Genomic DNA, 23,516 nt, shown 5'->3' on the forward strand with positions numbered 1-23,516 from the left:
TAATTGGACTTTACAGAAAAACATTCCGCATGTAATGTATTTTAATATATTAAGTTTTTCCACCGCCATCGTCTGTTCCTCGCAACTCTGAGCTATTTAATTTCGTTTTGTAGCCTATTCCACCATTAGGTCTAATTTGTGGACAAAACGATTAAACTCGTGTATTTTTGCAAGACTTTTGCCATGTGAGAGAAAGGACAACAGCTCTCATGACATGTTGTCCTAGAAAGGCAGCACCAGTAATGCTTTCTTGAGCATTAGTCTCAACTTCCCAGAGCAGGTAAGATCCCAGTAAGGGCAGAGGAGGGGAGTACTGGTCAACGGGAGGCTGCTGCTGCTCCTTCTTGGCCAGGATGTGCGCCAAAAGCCGATGACTTGAAGACACCCCGCTGTTTCTTTCTTGGATGGCCACCGTGTCCGGTTTCTCCTCTTTGCCCCCGCAAACACGGAGCGCTTCATGAACTTGTGTGCACGGTGACACGGCGGATACCGACATGCTGGACTAACACCGGCCACAACCTTTACCCCACACCGTAAGTGTATTTTAAAATACGCTGAAAATTAACGTTGGGCGCCAGAGTCCTGACTGAGTTTCTCTTACTTCGTTGTCATCACGGTTGTCAGTCTGCCGTTAATTCCTTCGTTATTGTCTTGTGCGCTGGTGCGTATGTGGTTACGTGTTGTTTGTAACGGGGAGTTGTGTTACGTTACGAGTTACTAAGTTTTTCCCGGTGTTTTTGAACACCGCCAGCTCGAGCCGCCGTGATTTGATGCGGGTCCCTGCGCGTGCCTCCGTTATCTGTATCCCGGCAACAGCCGCGCGGAGTGAGTGGCTGGAAAACGGATTCGGTTCGGTAGCGCGACGGCCCGGCGGATCAAACACATCCCGCTGAGTCCGGGTCCGGGTCATCTCCGGGAGGGACTCCGAAGAAATGTTCGACTTTTATAAAAAAAAGTGATGATGGGTTTTTGATGATGCATTTTTTTTGCAACTTTTTTTTTTAAAGGAAACTTCAAGGCGATACTTTTCTTTTCTTCTTTTCACACAACCTCGTGTAGAATAATGTAACATTTGTCGTCCGCCGTAATCTGTCCGCACGGACGTATTGGGCAGGTAGCGTGTGCGCATGCGTGACGCAGGTTCGGCTCCACCCCCTCTACCTGAGAGAAGCGCACCTGGATCCAACGAGACGGAAGTAGTGGGTTGAGATTTCTGAAACGAACTCGTTCGTATCTTGTGGAGATATCATCAGTTCGGGATCAGTTGAAATTCTTCTTGGACTAATATTTTGCCGACCCGATGAAACCTAGGATTGTATCTGTTTTAATTGGAATACCATATTATATGGCATTTGTCAGGGTAAGATTATAATTTTCAACACAGCATAAAACGTCATGCCTAAGTACATTATGCGACTCTGACATTTTGACGGGGTAAATTAGATATGTAAAAGTTCATGGCTTTGTTCTGTTTTGAAGTACATCCGTGAATGGATAGTTTATATAATTGTGATAATGTACTTTGTATGGAACACTGATCTCTAATATGTCTGATGATATGTATAAAATGACATAAAATGTAACAGAAACACTGTACTCCCCTTTGGGAATAGCCTCTAGCTACAACAAGAAAGTCTTAAATATCAATAAAAACATTTATTTGGATAATATAGACAGGAGTAACAGGAGTAAAATGACTTGATGACTTGTTTAAATCATTCAGGCTTGTTCTCGGAAATGTAGGATAAAAAAAGGAGTTTTCTTAAAACCCTAACTGAATGTTGTCATTAAGGTTGTGACAATAGTAATTATTTGTTGCTGCCTTTCTTTCTCTTTCTTTTTACAGGTTTAACAATCAGTGATGTTACTCATAGGGTGTGTGACAGGTGAAGCTTTGTCTCCGTCTTCCTAAACACACACACACACACACACACACACACACACACCTCTATTCATCCCTACCACAGAAGAATGACTGTGTTCCGTCGACTGCTGTGCAGGCGACTGCACCCGTGGAAGCTGGCCATTGTGGGCCTGGTGTTTGTGACGTTTCTGTTCCTGATGCAGAGAGAGGTGGTCAGTCAGAGCCCCCAAGAGGAGCCCTGGCTGAGGGGGATTGTTGGGAAGCGTGATGCCGTACTGGGAATGGTAATGGGGGCTGTGAATAACTTCAGGGATGCCATGCCAAAGATGCAGATCCGTGCCCCGGTGAGGCAGCAGGGTAGCGGGTCGAACCAGCCCTGCCTGCTTGGCTCCTACACGGCCGCTGAGCTGAGGCCAGCACTGGAGAGGCCTCCGCAGAACCCCAGTGCCCCCGGGGCAGCAGGGAAAGCCTTCCACACGGAAAACCTCGAGCCGGCGGAGCAGAGGGAGAAGGAGCAGGGTGAGGAGAAGCACTGCTTCAACCTCTACGCCAGCGACCGCATCTCGCTCAGCCGGGACCTCGGCCCAGACACAAGACCTCCAGAGTACGTGGCCTGCCACGAGTGGGCTTCAGTTATTTGAACTTCAGTGCAGGAGCATTTTAACTGCGTTGTGTGATTTTGTTAAGCCCCCTTAAAGAATGCTGTCTTTTCTTCTGATTCCATAAGTAGTATGAGCATTTTGGAATTAACCAGTAGGGCCCAAATATTTTTACTAAATGAAAAATACCTGACTTTATTTAGTTCAAACATTTTGTGTGCTATCATACAGAATACTGCAAATGCTTTGTGATATTCAGTATTGCAGCATACGGTAGGTTGATTTGAAAGAGTAGCGACATCTAGTGGTTGAATAATGTAGTGGTTAAGACTCTTGTTATCATTTTTTGTTCCGATCTTGTCAAAGGCTACAGGAAAAAAAGCACCTGAAAAAGCAGAAATGATAACATGCATATTTCTTTTTTCCTGCTGGCATAGAGGCTAAAGATACAAACATGATTTTTATGTTTGGCTGCTGCAGTTATGTAAGGCACCTCTGAAAAACCACAGACTGACTTTTCCTGAGACAATGTTTCAGCATGTCTGCCCAGTTAATGCGGCTGATTGAGGAGAATAGCCACAGCAAGGAGATAGAAACCGAGTTTAGGTTGGCTAATTAGATGACTGTGTCCTCCTCATTATTCTGACTGGGCAGTTTAAGCTGCACCAAGCCCAGTTTTATTGGGGGGAGGGGGGGGGGGGGTGTTCCGTTATAAAGTTTCTGTCATTCAGCATGAAACGGGGTTTCATGGATGCATTCACCTTATGGTTGTCCACTGTTTTATGGTTTTGGAAGAATGTGACTGTCTCCCTTTCTCCCCCCGCCCCTTCAGATGTATAGAGCAGACCTTCCGGCGCTGTCCGCCCCTGCCCACCACCAGCGTGATCATCGTGTTCCACAATGAAGCCTGGAGCACGTTGCTGCGCACGGTCTACAGCGTGCTCCACACTTCTCCCGCTCTCCTGCTCAAGGAGATCATCCTGGTGGACGATGCCAGCACAGACGGTAACGAACCTGCTCGGGGCCCGGGCGTGCCGGACCACCCAGTGTGTGTAAACTGGGCTCTGGTTTCAGCCAGAAGGGCCACTGCCTTCTGGCCAGGCTGGGCCCCCTAGGCGGGTCTGTGACCCCTGGCTCACGACGGGCTGTAGAACAGGAAACGGAGATGTTTGGGAAAGCTCTCGTGCGGGGGAGGGGCGGAGGGTGTGGGTAGCAGTGGCCATAAGGGCAAATGTGGCAGGTTCGCATAACATGCTTTGGGCAGACAGGGCGAAGGGAAAGTGAGTCCACAGGGGATATAGCATGCCTTGACCTCTGACCCCCTTCTCTCAGCCGAGTGAATGGAGCAGCCCCATTGCTGGGGTTCACTCATAAAACCGTCGGTCCCTTGCATGTGCACTGACAGACCGCTCAGAGAGGGACTGGCAGATTGCCACATGGGAAATGTGAATGGCTCCCCCCGCCTGTCTCTCTGTTTCTCTGTTTCTGATTCTTTCCATTTCCCTCTCTCTCCCACTTTCTCTTTCTTGCTCACTCTATTGGTTTGCCTGTCTTTTGCGTCTTGTCTTTACCCGTAGATTGATCCTTTTTCTCTCTCCGAGTCTTGGCCTTGCTCTCTTTCTGAGTAACAGTGTCATGTTTCGCTAAGGAAGACCAGCTGTAGGCATGTGAGCTTATTTTCTCAAGTTCAGATAAGAACGTCTTCATGTATCCTATGGTAAAAATATTTTATGAGTATAACCGATAGATACGGAGACTTGTTATAAATCAAATTGTAATAAGACTTGAGGAAAAGCCAAATTAGACCCAGACACATCCTGTTCTTGAACAGTGTGCAACAGTCATTATCTATTACAGTCTATTAATTTGGCATTAATAGAGAGTAAATAATTAATTAACAGCTACCGTAAACATTTTTTATTGGGCTCTGTGCTCCTACACATAAAATTTGAAATTTGAGGGTAAAGAGTCTAGAATGTCCGCTTCAACAGTAAGATATTTCCATCTGCATTTAGTAAGTATAGAATGTCAGTTTTACTCTGGAATATTTGGGGTGAACTATATATAAAGTAGGAACCACAACCTCTTTTTATAGAGCTCCCACATAAATTTTTAAAAAGAATTTTAGAGGAAGAGAAGTAAGTCAACAAATCGTTATCGTTTTAAATGAAACTCGTGTTTGGCACTTGGTTGTATTTCCTTTGTAGTCATTGCTTGCCAGCTGTCTGTGAGGCAGACATGAGCAGATGCCGGGTGTCTTCTCCAGTAATGCGCAGGCAGACCCATAATGTAGCCATTTCCACTTTCTGCCTGGTTCAGAGCCTTTTTGCCGTCTGTCTTCAATTAGTGAAATGATTCCAAACCACTCTCTGTCCCTGAAAATCTCTGAAAAGTACGTTTTGGGTCATTGTCCTGTTGCAAGGTGAAGTACCACCGGGTTTCGAGGCATGAGAGGCATCCGATCAATTAAGATGTTTCCGTCTCTTTTTGCCCTGCTGTCATCAGCAGGCCCGTCAATATGAACACGTGGTCCCGGTCCAGGGGCTGTGGTCTCTGCAAACACCCCCATGCTTCACAGAGGAGGCGGTATGCTTTGCATCATGAGCGATTTCTTTGTTCTCTCCACAATTTTCCCATTTCATCACTATGCGATACTTTAGTCTGTGTCTCCATGTTGTTCTGTGTATCCATACGACTACATCCTAGAAATCCTCCTTTCCTGATTTTCATTTTTTCTGTTGTAATTCGTGGTCTTGTCCTCCGAGGTCACACAACCTTCTGTTTATTGTAGTCTTTGATTCGTCCACGCCTACATGCTGTGTCCACGGAAACTGGCGGCTGTGAATTTAAAACCGCTGTGATTCATTTATAGTTCCCCAATATAGATGCAAATAGTCCCAAATGTGAGCTGAACATCTGGACTTCAACCTCATTTCAATACAGACAGGAGCTTAGAGCCAAACCAGTCAACGTGGCACGTCGATGCGTGTCACGGGGCTGTTTGGCATTGTTCGGTATTCGGTACCCATAATGCAGAAGTGAGCCGAGGTGCTGATGTCATTTCCAGTAGATGTTTTTTTGCAAGCAGCCAGTGCCAATGGAGTCCCTGTCTCCCATGCAGAGCGGCTGAAGGGGGAGTTGGAGGAGTACCTGAAGCAGCTCCACGTCGTACGCGTGATGCGGCAGCCGGAGAGGAAAGGCCTCATCACCGCGCGACTGCTGGGAGCCTCGGTTGCCACCGGTGACACCCTCAGCTTCCTGGACGCCCACTGTGAGCACAGACCTTTAATGTTTGGGTGGGGGTTTAGGGGAAAAAGCTGAGTCATCATAGGCTTGACAGTTTCTGGGCACTTTTACAATCCTACACTGTACTTTCCTTTGCTGTCACGCCACTGCCGGACCTCCTCTGACGAAACAGACACAGCTGTCTGCTGTGGTCAACGCTGACCGCTCTCTCTGGGTTCGGCGTGACACTGATGTAGCCGGTGAAGGCTGCTTTTGTTAGGGAGTGTGGCCTCATCCATTGTTCGTGCTGTTTAGAGAACGGGCACGCGGCACCAGAGTCGGTCCAGGGCAGATCTCTCTGTCTATGGCGCCGTGCTGTTCTTGGCATGTCGTTTCAGTCAGAATTCACCCTTCCTTTAGTTCTTTTGCTGGATTGTCCCTCAAACACTCAAGTCATCCACAGTGGCATCTGGCTTTCTTTCCACCTGCGTAGGCGAGTGCTTTCACGGTTGGCTGGAGCCTCTGTTGGCCCGGATAGCAGAGAACTACACGGCAGTGGTCAGCCCTGACATCACCACCATCGACCTGAACACGTTTGAGTTCATGAAGCCCTCACCGTATGGCCAGAACCACAACCGGGGCAACTTTGACTGGGGCCTGTCGTTCGGATGGGAGATGCTGCCTGACCATGAGAAAAAGAGACGCAAAGATGAGACATACCCTATTAAGTGAGACGCCACATGCACACACGCATGTGCATACATGCAATGCGTGTCTCAGTATTTATGTATTATGTATTACACACAAACTTATTTCACAAAATACGGTTGCCTCCAGTTCTAGCTTATCTTTAAATAAATAGGGTTTTGTTTATTTATTCATTCTTTTTTCTGTATTGTACAGAACACCAGCATTTGCTGGAGGGCTGTTTTCCATCTCTAAAGATTATTTCTACCACATTGGGAGCTACGATGAGGAGATGGAGATCTGGGGAGGAGAAAACATCGAGATGTCCTTCAGGGTACGAAGGAGTCAACACTGCATCTCGTGTTCAGTCCCTCAGTAGTGTGTACTTACTGCATTTATTAGTCAGTTGTTTTTAGCGCACCTGAATCAGTATCCTAATTATGGTATGGTATATGATTAAATATGTAGGCCATTTATTGCAGTGTCATGCGCAGGGGGAATATTAACACATAAACTTGGTGAATCATGGCTTTGTGGCAGCAGGCAGTAGACATAAAATGTTATTGCTCTGAGGGTAAAAAAGCAACATTCCCGCCAAGTATTTGTTATTTTATTCAAATCCCGAAAGTCCTGTAAACCCTTCAAGAGATTCATTGCCCCCTTTTTTCTTCCCTCCAAGAACTTTGTGGAAATCTCTCACGGGTGGTTTTCTTCCAGTTGTGAGGATTGTGTTGTTGTGGAACGTTCTCCACGTGGAGCCTGTGTTGTGTGCGGCAGGTTTGGCAGTGCGGAGGTCAGCTGGAGATCATTCCCTGCTCCGTCGTAGGCCACGTGTTTCGCACCAAGAGCCCTCACTCCTTCCCCAAGGGCACACAGGTGATCGCACGCAACCAGGTGCGCCTGGCCGAGGTCTGGATGGACGGCTACAAGGAGATCTTCTATCGCAGGAACCAACTGGCCGGGGAGATGGCCAGAGAGGTACGGCGGAGTCTCCACGGTGGACAGACCATCTCGGGGGGGCAGTAAGACCTCGGCTTGGAACGTGCGACCCTGCTTTCTTCTAGATCTGACGAGGCAAATACTCTTTATACCTGCAATGCAGTCTTTGGTAGTGATTTTGCGGACGTCCATGTCATCGGCGGTGAATGCACGGCTGTTGTGTCTTTTGTGATTGGAGAGCCCTCCTCCCGTTCTGCGGATATAAGCTGTGGTTGTTGGCAGCTCAATATTCTGACAGTAAGACTCCTGCTTATATAGCTATGTTATTTTTAGAGCTACTACAGACTGTAACTGGTTCTTGCAGACTTATACCGAGCTCTTAGCCATGTTCTAAATGTGTGGATTTAGGGCGAGTTTCCCAGACACAGTTTAAGCCAAATTCCAAACTAAAAATGATTCGCAGTGAAGCATCATGAATAAAAAATAAATAATAAAAAAGAAAACAGAGGCATTCATCATATGTCTAGAACATGGCCCATAATGTCTGTGAATAGGGAATGAGGGAAAAGACCTGCTCAAACCTCTACACTCACATGATCTAAGAGACCTCGCGTTTCTCATGGTCACACTTGGCCTGCGGGAGTCTGTGCATGTCTGAATGAAGAGCTTCCAGGTGAGCTTGTTCTGGGTCTAGCCAGGAGGGGGTGTGTCTGCATGACCTGCACCGAGTAACCTGAAAAGTGAGTTGGGTCACACCGTGTGTTTAACGTCATATTCTGGCTATGGATCAAAGTCTCTTTGGAACGGTGTTGCAATGCTTGTTTGAAATAGCATGGGTGTAGGACATTCCCTCAGAAATGCTTTCATCTGACTGTCATTAACATGTCCCTCAGGCTAGTGAGAGGGAGGAAGAGAAGGAGGGGGAGGGGCTAAATGAGGGGGAGGGGCTAAAAGGGGGGGAGGGGTGGTCATGGGTTTCCAGACCCTTCCTCTTTCTGTCTTTTAAAGGACACTGTTGGACTATAATTATCCTGAGAGCCTTTTCTTGGTTTACAGAGTGAAAAATGACACTGTATGTGTCCAATATGCCATTTCACTATGGTGTTTTTGTTTATTTTTCTGCTCTCACATAACACACAACTCCAGACATCCTAATTCTCAGACATTTATTATTTTTTTAGTAGTGGTAGTAGTGTTTAGTAGGGACAGCACAGAATACAATATGATATGTAGTATTATATATGTAGTAAAATCTGCTATTGTTGGAATACTGTTCAGATTATAAAACTGATAAATTAGATTTTATTTAGAAGGTCCATAGTTTGTAGTGCTATTTCCTTTTCGTCTCTTTGGTTCAGTCATATTCTTAAAAAAAAATGTCCTGCCACAATTTGGTATGGAAAAAGGGGCTTAGTCATTTAGCAGTGTTGAGTGGGTGTTACAGGCACTTTGCCAGACTTTCAACCTAAATCCAGAACTTGCTCTTTCATGGCTCTGACCACGGAAATCCCTCACCAGATATATATCTCGTAGCCAAGAACTGCCGCTAGTCTGTAACCCAAGAGGAAAGACTGCATCAAAAAAAAAACCTCCACAATCATACTGTGGGCAGCAGGAATGGGTGATCTCCTACTGGTTCAAAGGCTGCTACAGAAACAAGACCCCCAAACCTCAACACGTGCGCACACACATGTGCACGCCACCCCACGTCTAACGGCAGCCTCTGGCTGTTCCCGCAGAGATCGTTCGGCGATGTCTCCAAGCGCACGGACCTCCGGGAGAAGCTACAATGCAAGAGCTTCTCCTGGTATTTAAAGAACGTGTATCCAGAGGCCTTCATGCCCGATCTCAACCCCCTGCACTTTGGTGCGGTGAGTGTGTGTGTGTGTGTGTGTGTGTGTGTGCATGTGTAGGCATATATGTGCTGACAGAAATTCTGGTTTCACTCCTTGTGCTCATCTCCCACAGTGTTGCTCGTTTTCTCTCTCTCTCTTTTGCTCTCTCTCTCCCTATTCCTTCCTTCAGCATCCCCCCTTTCTCCTCTTTGCTTCCCTCTCCCTTCCACCACACCACAGAATGTTGTGTCTGGCCACCGTGGTTTCCCGCCATGCCCCTCTCCCTGCAGTGGGGCTTGGAGAAAGTGCAGCCCCATGTTTGAACAGCTTGAGCTTAACTGCCTTCCTGCCCCTCTATCTCTCTCTCTCTTTTTCTCTCCTTTTTTTCTACGTTTTTTGACTGCATTTTTTGACTGCGTTTGCCCCCTCCAGATAAAGAATGCAGGAAAGGACTTGTGTCTGGATGCTGGTGAGAACAACGAAGGAGGCAAAGTTCTCATCATGTACCCATGCCATGGGATGGGTGGCAACCAGGTAGCAACCACCAGCTTGGCTGATTGCTGTTGAGTCCTCAGGGTTATATCGATGGCGCCATTGTACAGTGCAGCGTTATTATAATAGAGCAATCTGGAGGATAATAATCATTTTCTGATGATTGTTTTAGGAATGTAGATTTTTTAAACACTCTAGTTACTAGATTGTTGGTTACATTGTTTGACTGTTAACAAATTACTGTGTGGTGTCAGGCAAAACAGCCAAATATATTTTGAGTGAATTCCCATAACCCTGTTCTTTCGTTTTTATGAGGCGTAGTCAACTCCTTGTGTCATTGTCTTTGCATTGCTTTACCCTCTTTGCTTCATTAAAACAACAACCCTTTCGCAGTATTTCGAGTATTCGACGCACCATGAAATCAGACACAACATTCAGAAGGAACTTTGCCTGCTCGGGACGGACGGCCCGGTGAGGCTGGAGGAATGTCGTTATAAAGGCCACGGCACTTTGACAGGAGCCGAGGAGAAATGGGCGCTGCAGGAGGTAGTGCAACTCTAAGACCCGCCGTGTCTTCCGCTGTTTACTGACCCCTTCCCCTCGCTGGCCAGAGCTGCAGTCTAAGCTCTGATTAAGCATTACCCTAATGAAATCTGAATGGCCCGAAACTCTGTAGCGTGGAGCTGCTCCCCCTTCTCAGAAGTGTCTCGCCTGGTCTGAATGCTGGTTTGACCGAAGCTTAATGATCCGTTGAATTCAATAATGTGTGCCAGAGCTCGGCCACAGCAAGAGTTTAGTGTGTCTGAGGGGGTGGAGGAATGAATTGGGAACTGTTGGAATCTCGGGGGAGGCAAATCCTTCCCTCACCACTGTAATAGACTTGTAAGGCCAGCATATTAATCAATCAGTTGTCTTTGTAAACCTCTTTCCTATTTTCCTAATAGTTGGGCAGGAGATAGAATTGTTTTGTATGTCTCTGTAGCTGTTTTCATAGCATGTGGTTTCATGGGTTTCCAGTGTGATGATGTTAACTGCTTCTTTCTGTTTCGGCCTACAGGATCAGCTGTTTTATAACGAGGGCTGGAAGCTGTGTCTGAGCGCCCGCTTTGAAAACCCTTCCATGGTCCCCTGCAACCCAGCAGACAAATACCAGCACTGGTTCTTCACCTGAGAGTCCAGCTGAGTGACATCCAGATGTCTACATACACACACACACGTGAAATCTGCACTACACGCCACATGACCCTCAGTTCATTCACTGAACTTCTGTACAAGAGAACTTTTAATTTATTTTTTATGTGTAATTACTGCTGCTGGAAAGATTAGAATATGTAAAGAAGTATGGATGAACTTGCACGCTCACACAACAACAAGGAACCTTCTGGAAGGATACTGACGACGTACAGCAAAAGACGACGTGAAGATTACGCTTCCTCTCTTGATCTCCTCGCCTTCGTTGGAAGGGCTGTAGCAACCGGATGACAAAAAAACAACCTCTCAAACTAACAGAGGCCTTGCAAATCTTTGCCTTAAGTACCATCCACATTTGAATGCACCAAAGACTTTTTAAGAGTATTTATAATACCTCATTTAAGTTCCATAATTCTTCCCCCCAACCCCCCCTCCCCCTCCCGCTATGAACTAGTAATACATCAATACATCAATTCCTGCCCTGTTAATATTTTTCATACGTTGTGAGATATTCAGAAACGTCTTTCACTTGTGGTAAAATATTTTGCAATCAGATATTTTTTAAATATGGAGACAGATGTTACTTGGTTTTATATGACTGGAGTGATGTCATCAAACGGCGCTATCTGTTGACGGCTCTAGTTTATGTGCTCATATCCGGTCGTTGCTCGTTTGTTAAATTTGTTAGTTCATGTCATGTGGATGTTTTTATTGTGTTTTGAAGAAACCTAAGTATTTTATCAGAAAAGAAAATGAACAGTTCGCATCCAGTTTTGGACCAGACAGGCGTTTCACTGGCAGCAGGCCATGGTGTAGGTTGTGTTTTTCAACAGAAGAGGGCGCTATACACACGACCTTCTGAGTGAAATTCAAAGACGAGGGAAGCGTTACAACACAAAAGATCAAAACTGCAGTGTCATTTCATGTGCTCAAATTTGTAAGAAAATAAAAAATCTTGCTTTTAGAAACTTGTGCTTTTACTTAATTGGCAGGGGTGAGGACTAGTTTATGACATCTTTACAAAAACTGCTACTGCAACTGTGAAACTGATGGAAAGGATTAAATTCAGACTAATCTCTTGGCGCCATAACAAATATTCTAACTTGAGTGTTACACTACTATTGTAAACAGTAAAAACATAATGGGTTTATTTATCAGCTCATGAGAAAATGTTGCCCTGAAACTCTTTGCTCACTGGAATGATAGCTTAAATTTCCTATATCTTAAGTTTGTGTAAAGAAAACATCTGTAAAATAGTCACTTTTAGTGGCTTTTAGGCTTCTAGGACCACCCTCCCCCCAAGGCTCAGACTGTTGGAAATCAATGGCCATATAGAAGAAAACTATTCAGACTGTAGCTAGTTATTACAATCATAGCAGGACACCTTTAGCAAAGAAAGTTTTTATTAAGTACATACTGTTTCAGGAAACCACAATAAATACACATTTCAATAGCTCATTCATAATAAATACTGCAAACAGAATGTCCTGGCAATTCTGACTGGGGAGCGATATGACGAAGGGTGTCTGTGGCCAGCAGCTTTGGCACAGCTATAGCACAGGCTCCGTGGGCACGGCTGTAGCATAGGCTCCGCCGGCAAGGCTGTAGCACAGGCTTCATGGGCACAGCTATAGCACAGCCTCCGTCGGCACGGCTGTAGCACAGGCTTTGTGGGCACGGCTATAGCACAGGCTCCGTGGGCACGTCTGTAACACAGGCTCCGTCGGCACGGCCATAGCACAGGCTCCGTCGGCACGGCTACAGCACAGGCTCCGTCGGCTGTACATTGTTTCATAATCCATATTCCAACCAAGAATGAGGTTATACGAACACTCTCATTGAGTCAAGAGGTAAATGAAGGGAGACTGCGAAGAACACAAGACCGAAGAAACAACATGACATTCTCGTCAAAAGCGATACTGAACAACAGCTCATGATGTTGAATGGATGAATGTTCATTAAGAAACAAAAGACATCTCAAAAACAAAAGGCGCTTGCTGTTTTAGTAAGCCAAAAAAAGCAACGTTCCGGTTTACCTTCCAAACTATTCTCCTCTCTCTTTAAGGAACATTCATTAATTCCTAATTTTTTCACTGATTTAGTCTGAAGTTCTGACTTTTTCTACAAGTTACTCATTTATGGCGTTATTTCCTCTAATAGGAAATTCTTACTGAGGTCAGGCTTATATATTTCTGGTCAGTGGAAAAATCACTATAGGAATATGATTGTCCTCTCTTCTGCCTTTCCCTTGAAAATAGCCTATATTTCTTCTAAACACACTCAAGAGATATGTCATAATGTTTGTGCATTAATTAAGACTTCAATTCAAGGTCTGCCAGTAAATTAACTGAGGTTGGCAGATGAGCGACTGACCTCTGGAAAAAAAAATACCCTCTGGAAATGAACAAATCTGTTACTTTTAATTTACCATCTCAGTTACTCTATTGCACTTGATAAACTAATTAATTACTCTTTAAAATCCATTTGTTCACATATAAGGAATTTATAATTTGTTCATATATCGTCATTAGATGATCAGATGTCAATTCACTAAGCTGTACAGCTACTACCAATCCCTCCCTTACAAAATCTTTTTTTTTTCTTCAACTGGATGACAGTGTTAAAGAGGGGAATAACTTTGTTGCCATATGTGTGAGAAATCGTTAATCTTTAATCACCAAATCTCTGGTTATTCTCAATATGATCAGTTCTGTAATAATAACCTTTTTACAAATCTAGTTTCAGAAATATCCATTCTACTCGTGTTTCTATAGACTTCACAGTTGTATCATTTAAATACTGTCATAAATCATAATTTAATTTCAAAGATCTGCAATGCCTCATTACAATGAACTTCATGCTCTTCAAAGTGCATTTCATCAGATGTCCCTGTATAGCTCCAAAGTCAATAGTTGGAATTGATGAAATGAAGGACTTGATCATTCTCTCACATTTCAGAACCTGAATGTTGTTTTATGGAGTAAATCCTGGTGCAGTAACAGAAGGCCCACCTAGCCAGTGCTCTGCTATAAAGTCTATTTGCCATTTTCTGTGGCATCAGCCCCTGAAAAAGTGCATCGTTTACATGAAATGTATTATATTCACAACTTAAATTTTGTGATTTTGGTATTGTAATCGAAGGCAAAAACAGCAAACATTTTAAGAGCTGGCTTCATGCTTTTACAAATGCTTTAAAAGCATGATATACAAGTGTAACAACGAGAACTCAGTCTTTTTTTTACAGTACATCAATGCAGATTCTTACAAAAAACATAAATTGCCAACCAAAGCTACAAAATAACATGCCTTTTTTATCAAAACAATTAAGTTTACACATTGTTTTCCCAACATATTGAACAGCAACATTTTTTCTCTTTTTTTGCACAACTGACACATAGACATAAAAAAGTTCTATCCACAATTTCTGCTCAAAACTAGAACTTTTACTTCTGAAATACAAGATACATTGCACAGGCCTAAAGCTTACAGTTTATCTGATCTCAGTTTGCACTTTAAATTACTGATTTTTTTTTTGTGGCTCATTGAAAAATACATATGAATCCTTCTGTCAAATGGCATATGGATCAGCATGTTCAAATTAAACTGTAAAGTGAAGAAGAAAAGGCCATTCTTTCAGTCTGTGTGGTATCTAAATCAAACACCTAATACCTTACCAATTAAAAGAGACTGGAGGTGTGTTTCCCCCCCTCATGGATGTAGAGTAGGTACTTAAACAGGGGTGGTCTCAGTGAAAGGCTCCAGTATTGCTGGTCCTTTCGTGGTGTCTGTTAGAGAGGAACCCTCAGAAAGGCTGTGCGACACCTCCTTTGGCTGCTCTACCACAAAACAGTTCCCGTTAGTTGTGTATCCATCTTGTGTGTTATTGTTCATATAGTTTTGGAACTCTATCTGGCTCAGCTCTCCTGACTGGCTGTGGAAAGTCCCTTTTGATTGGACGCTTTTGTCCTGTTCTGGTTCACAGCAGCTAATCACGGCTGAGGACCCATTAGTGAGAGTAAAATGGTGATTGGTGTACTGTTCCTCGGGTTGTTGTGAGTAGTCGGTGTAATGCTCAGTGGTCAGGCTAAAGGGTCCCCGCGTCATCACTCCATTAGAGTTGTTAACCCTGTCTGGATACAAGGTCGAGTCTGCCACATAGCTCTCGCTAGCCTGATTAGCAGCAGCTAAAACAGAAGCCGCAGTGGCGTTCTCCATCTGGTAGTACTCGGCCGAGGAGCCGATGAAGTAAGAGTTGCCGTTGGTTTGGTTCTCCTGCGTGCCCGTGTTCTCCGAGTAGCACATCACAGATGCTGAAGGAACCACCTCGCCGTGCGACACGGGAGCAGTGCTCAGTCCATCCTCAAAGTCCTCGGTTTTGTCTTCATCGTCCGCGTCATCCTCCTCTTCCTCCTCCTCCGAGTCACTGTTGGCCAGGCTCTGTGTGCTCGAATCCGACAAGCTACACAAGCTGCTGCTCTCATCTTCGTCGTCATCCTCATCCTCGTTTTCATCCTCCTCCTCCTCATCCTCATCCTCCTCTTCCTCTTCCTCTTCCAGAGCGTCGTCCATGTTGTCCACAGCTTGTAGGTGCATGATGGCACTCTGCTGTATGGGATCGGGGAGGGAATATTCCAGAGCATGCTGGCCAGACGCCAGTGGGCTGCAGTGGCCGTTAGCGTCACTGTGGTAACCGTTGCCGGTGGGGGCGGGTGCAGGGGCGGAGCTCTGCTGCTGCTCACGGGTCTTCTCCAGTTCCAGCTTCATGATGGTGTGCAGGAAGTGCGTGCGCACACGGATGGGGTTGAACTCGATCCGGCCGGCCGCGTTGCTGCAGCCCTCTTTAGTGCAGCCACACGGAAATGACATGCGGTCCACCTGCCCAAAAAGATGGTTCTGCATTCAGCTTCTAGCGCTCAGTCTGAACCCTCACCAAATTAGGCCAGTGCTGTCGCCATGTGGTCTCTTAAGCTAAATCAACTTACTTCATCAGCTCAATCTGTTTCTTCTGTTACATGCTTGATGTCTTTATCAGACCGTGTTTCAGCTAACCATTACATCCGTTACATCTTAATCTGTATTTTAACACCACTGTTATAACTTCTACATCTGCCATTCCGTATTTTCCTTGTTTATTTATACCTCACAACCAATACGCCTTACATCATTTATAACAAAAGACAACTTCATGTGGGAATTCGTGTGTTACTTGGTCATCTTGAATTTTGTGTGGGTGTGTGTGAGAGCTTGAGACGTATTGGACATGCAGATGTCCTCTGGGGTAACAGACTCATGGAGGTGCCTACCTGGCACTTGATGCCTGCCAGGCTGCAGGCGCAGGTCTCGGGGTCGCAGAACAGGCGGCAGTCGCAGCCACAGTCCTCCCGCGACACGCGGATGGCACGCAGCTCGTGTTTCTCCTCCACGTCGATCTTCTTAACACCGGACGCTCGCAGCAGGGCTCGCCGCTTCTTGGTAGTCAGCGGCTGCAGGAAGAAGTACTCGTCCACCTCCGTGTTGTCCAGGTCCAGGTCGTCGTCGGAGATGTCGTCCAGCGTCAGGGCGTTGGCCTCCTCGGACTCCACAGAACCGTTCTTAGTCAGCTGGGAAAAGAAAGGGCGGTTGACCGAGTTGCTGTCAAGAGCTTACTGACTGACCTAATGATCGTCTCAGTCTTTAACTCTTATACTAGATACAGCGTTTGTGTCATAAGAGACCAGAATATATCGGATATTTGAACAAAGCATCTTGTGCTGCTCTTCAGGACGACTGGAACCTCAACTAAAGGTGAACTAACGTGGTGTCTTTTGCTTCTGAGCTTGGTCCTACAGTGCAAACACAAGATAAAATTGAAAATACAAGATAAAAACAAAATTGGGAGAATATATCTAAAGGAATTGGAGACCATCCCACATATTTGTAGCCTTTGGTTTTCAGTGGGGGTTATTGTCAGTGGCTACGGCAAAAGCATGAAATTGTGAACAGTAACTATTTTGGATGCAGACCTCTGTTTTGGATCATTGTTATGATAAAATAACAAATCATGACCCAACATGAGTCTCCTAGAATGGGAGCAAGACTGTCCAAGTTGCCATGTATTCTAACCACATTTCCAAAGCCTTTGGAACATTCCCATGCCTTCACATAACTTCTCATGGTGGGAATCTTATATTTTATTATTATTATGAACTCACCTTTGTTGTGTGTCATAATAGCTCATTTTTTGTCTTTATGTGATCATAAAACCTAGTTTCATCTACATTTCTAGTGATGTTTCGCAAAACTCCAGGCACTTTGTGACTGATGACAGCAGATGCTTCTGTGAAGTCTTTAAAAATGCATGTTGGCATGGCAGCAGAGTTTAATTGTAGTTTTGGACAATCTGCAAGTCCCAGAGTGCACGCAACTCCTGCTGAACCAACCTCCTTGTTGTGTGGACACTAAATACACTTGAATCATTTTCTTGCAAGGTTTCTCACAACTTCAGTTGTGTGAAATTTCTTAATTAAAGCCCTAATAGTGGAATTGGTAATGTTTCCATGCATGAAGGTGAAAGCCCTTGCTGTCTAACAATTGCCTCTTTTTGAAGATCAGCAACGTTTTGACTCATTTCATTGGTCTTAATGGATGACTCAGGGTGTCTCCTCATATTTATACACCCGTGGAGCCAATATTTGTGAGTTTTTTTTAAAGAGGTTTTTCCTCAAGGAATTCTTTTCTTAAAATAATTGTAAACTAGGATTATCTCATATTTTCAACTACAGCTCAAACACTCAAGCGAGCTCCGTGTGGTTCCCCACCGTGTCCCTACCCTGAGCTTGATGGAGTTCAGCTTCTCCTCTTTCAGGTGGTCTCTCAGCATGTCCCTGTGCAGGCGCTCCTGCTCGTTGGCGAACTCGCCCAGCGTGTAGTGGCGGATGGAGCTGTGGCGGCTGGACATGCCCAGGGTGCTGCCACCCTGGCTGGGCACGCTGGTGAAGCCCTGTCTCCGGCTGAAGTAGAACACCGTCACCTTCTCGAAGTGCACTCGCCGTGTCCTCAACCTCTTCTCACGCTTCAGGATGGACGAGGCTGGTGGGGGCAACAGATTCAAAGACTGAAGTGTGTGCGCGTGTGTGTGTCTCTGTGTGTGTGTGTGTGTGTGTGTGTGTGTATTCTCTCAAAATGTCACGTTTTCATCAAATTTTGGATTCAGATCTGGTAACTGTGGAGGCCACTGAAGTAAATTGAACTCATGATCATGGTTTGACTGAATGACCTTGTGATAGCTGGATACACTGAATATACATTCATATGTACTTTTACATACATACCTATATATATATATATACACACACACACACACACACACACACACACACACACACACACACACACACACACACACACACACACACACACACACACACGTGTATATACTTGCCAAGTGATTTAGAACAGTTATATGAATAAACATGTACTAGTTGTGCTGGAGAGATCATGGATATGGATTTGAATGGTTGGACAGGGACCAAACTGAGTGCTTAACACATGCGCCGTGGCTTTGGGGCAGATTCACTCTGGGCCTTTTCTCTCACAGCATTTCTGCCTTCCTCGGACTACCTGCTAAATCAAACCGCACAAACCATCACCCCACACCCACACCTGACTAGCGGCTCAGCCTGTTAGCATGCGCCCCTGCCCTAGCGCACGTTGGCTCCTTTAACAACCTGCATGCCTGTGGTTCCCACTGTTTGCCGTTTGAGAGGGGGGTCAATGGCATAAATATACCCAGCGTAAATATCTCTCATCCTGGCCTTAATATCCGCGGAGCTTCCTGCCGCCTCTCCCTGTCCTCTCCTCATGTCAGACACACGGGACAAATAGAAACCATCTGCTCCTGGAGCAACCCCCCGCCTACGAGCAGGAGGACAATACATTTCATCACAGACAGCGGCCCACCATACCAGTTCCTTCTCACGGCACGGGGAGGCCACAGGTTGCAGTGTCAGTCTAAGTATCATCCCTGGCTGGAGTCCAGCACGTGTTCTCCACAAATGCACAAACTTCTGTGATTGCATTAAAGGCAATAAGATGGGTGATAATTAAACAGTTTTCTTGTCATTAACACACGAATCGTTTGTTTAAATGGCCGTACTTCATCGGCTCTTGTGATCGCGCTTGTGACTAGTGGCGTGATTAATGGCCATCTGCATTTTTTCCAGTAGTGGGAGCTGTAGGTGTGTGGCGCATATAAACTTACAATAATTTTTAATGAGGGTCTCTGTAAGTGGATGAGAGCAAACAAAACATTAAACAGCATGGAAGTGTGAGGCAGCTCTTAAAATGAAGTGCCTCTCCAGATGGTGGAGAGAGGAGTGTAAGAGTAGAGATGTGTGGAGATGCATGAATGATCCACGGTCCTGAGGCAAAGGTCTCTGAGCGTGGTGGGGGGGGGGGGGGGGGGGGGGGGGGGGGGGGGGGGGTTGTTTGGTAAAAAAATACTGATTGGTTTTGAGTGACCACTGTCATTTTACATTTCACAAAGCAATAACCGATGCAAAAATCGAGCCAAGATGAACATGCCATCTGAAAGCACAATGACTACAAACACAGTGACTACAATGTGATCCATTATAAAGAGTGGACAGTCAAATCACAGTGCACACTGTGACCAGCATGAATGGGAATCACACTGTATTGGAAAACCACTGCCACCTGCCTGCTCCCTCTGAAGAAAGAGAAAAACCCTCTTTTCCCAGCTTTGTACCTGCATATAACCAAGGCGAAATGAGCCAGTTAGGACCAGACTGACAACCTGAGCCATGCTGACTGCTTTTAGACGTATTAATCATTAATGATTTCTACCGTCGGGCGGACAGCAGGCGTCAGACACGCCATGTGAGCAACTACCTGTGGGCGCAGTGAGCAACTAGCGTGCTAGGCTATGTGATGGATGGGGGGAGGGGTGGGGGGTATAGATAGGTTTACTCAGCTGTAGCGCTTTCTAAGAAATCCACGCCACTTTCTCTGAACTCTGCGAGGGGTGAGGATCATACATTCATTGGTGTAGGTTTGCCTGCTGCAATTCTAAATCAGTAATTCATTGGTCTGGACATTCCAGTTCTAGTTCTTTACTGGTTAGCCCAGCTGAAAACTGATAATCTGATGTACAAGAATGACCCATCTCAACCAAGTTAGATTTTCAAAGCCATCATAACCAGTGTGTTTTTAAGGTGGAATGCCCATGAATACTAGGGAGATCGCTCTCTCGTTTTATGAAGTCAAATACCAGTAAACAAAAATTAAGCAGAGAGTCTACCCACTTGACACTCATACTCATTCGCTATGGTAGTTTATTGTGTATTTTTTTATTCCAAGTTTATTGTGATAATGGATATTTTATGGGCCTACTAGAGACCCGGATAAAAATCAATATTAAGTCCCAGTGCTAAATTCAGTTCTCTGAGGATCTCAAAGCAATTCTGTATTGCCAAGTCTGTAAACATATTAATGTTTCTCATTGTTTTCTTTGCCTTTGAGTTACTCTTGTATCAATCTGCCCTTGGTGAATCAAAAGATACTCATGGTGAATGATGGATGGTGAATGGTAAGAAGCTCATTTAAGCAAAAAAGGTATTATCAAGGAGTTTTGTCTTTTAGACCACTGTGCTCTGTTGCTGGGCCAAATGTCACTGCTGAATCATTGCTAAATGGGCAAACTAATCTTGGTAAGCTCGTTTTCCAGTACATCACCTTTGACACTTATATGGACATACAAACACACTCACAGACGAGCGCACGTGCGTTTGCGCGAGGGCGGCGATGACGGGGGGGGGGGGGGGGGGGGGATGACGGGGGTGACTCACGGGTGAAGTGGGAGGCCGAGGGGTTGACGCTGTCGCTGCTGTCTCCGCTCTCGCTGCTCGATATCTCCTCCTCCTCCTCCGACTCCCTCAGCGACGAGCACGGCGACGCCCCCTCCACCTCCTCAAACTTCCTCTTCAGTATTCCACTCATGGCTGCCGGCGTACCGCACCTGCGCGCGAGCGCGTGGAAGAGGGGAAAGACGCTTTAATATCGCGCTTATGTCTGCTCCGATCCTCAAAGCACTCAATTAGCGGCGCTACACACACACACACACACACACACACACTCTCTCTCTCTCTCTCTCTCTCTCTCTCTCTCTCTCTCTCTCTCTCTCTCTCCTGTCTCTCGCCAACCAACCACCCCTCACACCCCCCAGGGCCAATCCCGGGGCGATTGATCACCTTGCAACAGAGGCCCTCAGATGGAAGAGAGAGGGAGAGAGAGAGAGAGAAAAACACAACATGTACTAATTGAATGCTCCCTCTAACTTCCAGGAAGTGCGTTTAGTCTGTGATTAAGGGGCTGCTTGATTTGAGTTTCCATGGCTTCTCCCCATGTAGTGCTGAAAAGCAGCAACTCAAAGAATTTATTAATCACAGGAGAACAATGCAGCGAGGATGAAAACAAAACGAAGTCGGTCTTAACGGCTTAAGGCTGCATTTCAAAACACACCTCAGACGCAGAGAACCAGGAAAAGCACAGTAAGCTGCAGTAAGTAATTAGTTGCATCTCTGAGACATAAGCCAATGACATGCTGGAGTTTTGTGATTATTTATTTTTAGACAAACCAAAAGCAGAAGAATGATCACAGGGAAAATCTGTAATAAAAACACAGAAAATACCCATTCCAAGCATACTGCATATAAAAGAAAGCCATCTTACATATCATATATGCACACGTTATTGAAACAAATGGAGCCAGTACTGCATCCTGTGTGTATGCCAATATTACAGTAAATGTTCATATGTGGCGCATGTTTATGAGCGCATGTTCAAACTGTGGAGGTCATTTCTAGGAGGGACATTTACCATCAAACCATAAGAATGAGCAGCCATGTGTTGAATATGTCACAGAGTAGCCAACAGTGCCACAGGAGTGTGTGGAGAAGATCACGGCACTACGCCAGCTTTTATAATTCATAACACACATGCTTTTTGGCCGTTCTACTAACAGCAGGTTCAGTTTCAGGAAAGTATTGTTGTACAAAGAACAACGTTCAAAACCGACCTGACATCAAGGTGTTTCCAAACACAGTCTGAAGCAGCTCGTGTTCACCATCTTCACACACTGTCCCATTAAAACGCATGTTTTTTGAGAACTGGGCCGCAGCCGACTCGGAAAGGTAATCGCACCCACATTATTTAGGGTTTTATAAAAAGCACTGATGAATAAATGAGGTGAAATTACCAAGCCTTATAAATCAATGGACGTATCAAGTATTAATCAGCTCATAATTATGTTCACAGCACACCATTACTAATCATGGCTGAAATCTCCAGAGTGTTTTGTCAAACCTTTTGTTATGTAGATGAGACAGATTCTACACTGATTTCCAAAACCTGCACCATGTTACTGTGAAAACATGGACACTCCTCTCTCTCTCTATCCCACTCTGTCATTTCCAAACCTAAAATAACCACTAAGACAGTCGAAACGACACAATTCCCAACGCAGATTAACAGCGTGCGGCTACGCGGCGTGAGGGAAGTTGGGCCGGCAGCACCGCACTGTGGCCCGCTGAACTGGAGCCCATCACAGCAGCCTAGGGAGAGAGAGAGAGGAGAGAGAGGGGAGGGGGTGGAGGAGAGAGAGGGGGTGGAGGAGAGAGAGGGAGAGAGAGAGAAAGAGAGAGGGAAAGGGGGAGAGAGAGGGAGAGGGAGGGAGAGAGAGGGGGAGAGGAGAGGAAGAGAGAGAGAGGGGGAGAGGGGAGAGTGAGAGGGGAGAGAGAGAGAGGGAGAGGAGAGGGAGAGAGAGGGAGGGGGGAGGAGGGAGAGGGGGGTGGAGGAGAGGGGGGGAGGAGAGGGAGGGAGGGGGGAGAAAGAGAGAGGGGAGAGGGAGAGTGATAGAGAGGGGACGAGAGAGAGAGAGAGGGGAGAGAGAGAAAGAGAGAGGGAAAGGGGGAGAGAGAGGGAGAGGGAGGGAGAGAGTGGGGGAGAGGAAAGGAAGAGAGAGAGAGGGGGAGAGGGAGAGTGAGAGGGGAGAGAGAGAGAGAGAGAGAGGGAGAGAGAGAGAGAGCGGGTGTGCAGCAGGAGAAGGCGCTCAAACCACAGCATACAGTGCTGTGTGGAATGTCTGCTACTTCCCCTGCATTACTGAAGTCACTTTTTGTATATCGTGAAATAAAAGAGGAACCCCTTTCCAAGAGGAGAACCCCTCCATCGCTCCTCTAGACGACCATCCAGGCCCTCTCACTGGACACGGCTGTATCATCAGTCCAGATGTCACCACAGGGACATTGTGTGCTTCCATTAAACAAGTTTTCTTGATCCATCAATCAGTTGTGCGAGGGCTGTCACTCCGTCTCATCTCCCACACAGGCAAAGGGGTGTGAGATAATTGAAAATGGCTCTTCTAGTTTTTTGGATACAATATAAGTCTATTTCCTTGTAATCATCATAATTAGTTCCCCCTTGTTGAAAATCCATTCGCATTCTTTGCCCTCAGCGGATGCCGCACTGCTCTTTCATACCAAAAGGTGGTTGCCATGGCAATACTAATATACTTGCACAAATAGTGATTTCACATCAGTCATTTCGATTTTTTTTCCCCTGTATTTCAGGCATCTACCAGACCCCCCAGCACCACCACCACCCCCCCTCTACACACACACACACACA

At 45.7% G+C, this 23,516-nt stretch overlaps 2 protein-coding genes across 3 annotated transcripts; one reads left to right on the forward strand and one right to left on the reverse strand.

Annotated features, from left to right (window-relative positions):
* Positions 1–53: 53 nt before the first annotated feature.
* Positions 54–11,784, forward strand: galnt3 (UDP-N-acetyl-alpha-D-galactosamine:polypeptide N-acetylgalactosaminyltransferase 3 (GalNAc-T3)). Of its 2 annotated transcripts, none has more exons than XM_076995523.1 (11): positions 54–1,360; positions 1,847–2,468; positions 3,296–3,468; positions 5,585–5,734; positions 6,182–6,416; positions 6,592–6,709; positions 7,153–7,353; positions 9,054–9,185; positions 9,582–9,683; positions 10,035–10,187; positions 10,699–11,784. In XM_076995523.1, exons 2-11 carry the CDS (start codon positions 1,972–1,974, stop codon positions 10,810–10,812), a joined length of 1,875 nt encoding a protein of 624 aa, XP_076851638.1. In that variant the 5' UTR covers positions 54–1,360; positions 1,847–1,971; the 3' UTR covers positions 10,813–11,784. The 2 variants fall into 2 exon arrangements, with proteins under 2 accessions (XP_076851638.1, XP_076851639.1); XM_076995524.1 differs by having other exon boundaries at positions 54–533.
* A 476-nt stretch (positions 11,785–12,260) lies between these two features.
* On the reverse strand, positions 12,261–20,870 carry csrnp3 (cysteine-serine-rich nuclear protein 3). The gene is made up of 4 exons (XM_076995544.1): positions 20,678–20,870; positions 17,641–17,900; positions 16,136–16,432; positions 12,261–15,707 (listed from the first exon to the last, which is right to left on the reverse strand). The coding sequence occupies exons 1-4, from the start codon at positions 20,826–20,828 to the stop codon at positions 14,562–14,564; spliced, it is 1,854 nt and encodes a 617-aa protein (XP_076851659.1). The 5' UTR covers positions 20,829–20,870; the 3' UTR covers positions 12,261–14,561.
* Positions 20,871–23,516: the final 2,646 nt, after the last annotated feature.

Source organism: Brachyhypopomus gauderio, unplaced genomic scaffold (assembly GCF_052324685.1).
Source record: "Brachyhypopomus gauderio isolate BG-103 unplaced genomic scaffold, BGAUD_0.2 sc215, whole genome shotgun sequence".
NCBI classification, from domain to species: Eukaryota; Metazoa; Chordata; class Actinopteri; order Gymnotiformes; family Hypopomidae; genus Brachyhypopomus; species Brachyhypopomus gauderio.

What these genes read in the sequence shown, in the direction of transcription:
- galnt3 (XM_076995523.1), top strand. Translation starts at nt 1,972, where the DNA reads ATGACTGTGTTCCGTCGACTGCTGTGCAGGCGACTGCACCCGTGGAAG. An exon ending in CCAGACACAAGACCTCCAGA is followed by an intron (nt 2,469 to 3,295) that starts GTACGTGGCCTG and finishes CCGCCCCTTCAG; the next exon opens with ATGTATAGAGCAGACCTTCC. An exon ending in ACCCCCTGCACTTTGGTGCG is followed by an intron (nt 9,186 to 9,581) that starts GTGAGTGTGTGT and finishes TGCCCCCTCCAG; the next exon opens with ATAAAGAATGCAGGAAAGGA.
- csrnp3 (XM_076995544.1), bottom strand. Translation starts at nt 20,828, where the DNA reads ATGAGTGGAATACTGAAGAGGAAGTTTGAGGAGGTGGAGGGGGCGTCG. An exon ending in CTCGGCCTCCCACTTCACCC is followed by an intron (nt 17,901 to 20,677) that starts GTGAGTCACCCC and finishes TGCCCCCACCAG; the next exon opens with CCTCGTCCATCCTGAAGCGT. An exon ending in TGGCAGGCATCAAGTGCCAG is followed by an intron (nt 15,708 to 16,135) that starts GTAGGCACCTCC and finishes CTTTTTGGGCAG; the next exon opens with GTGGACCGCATGTCATTTCC.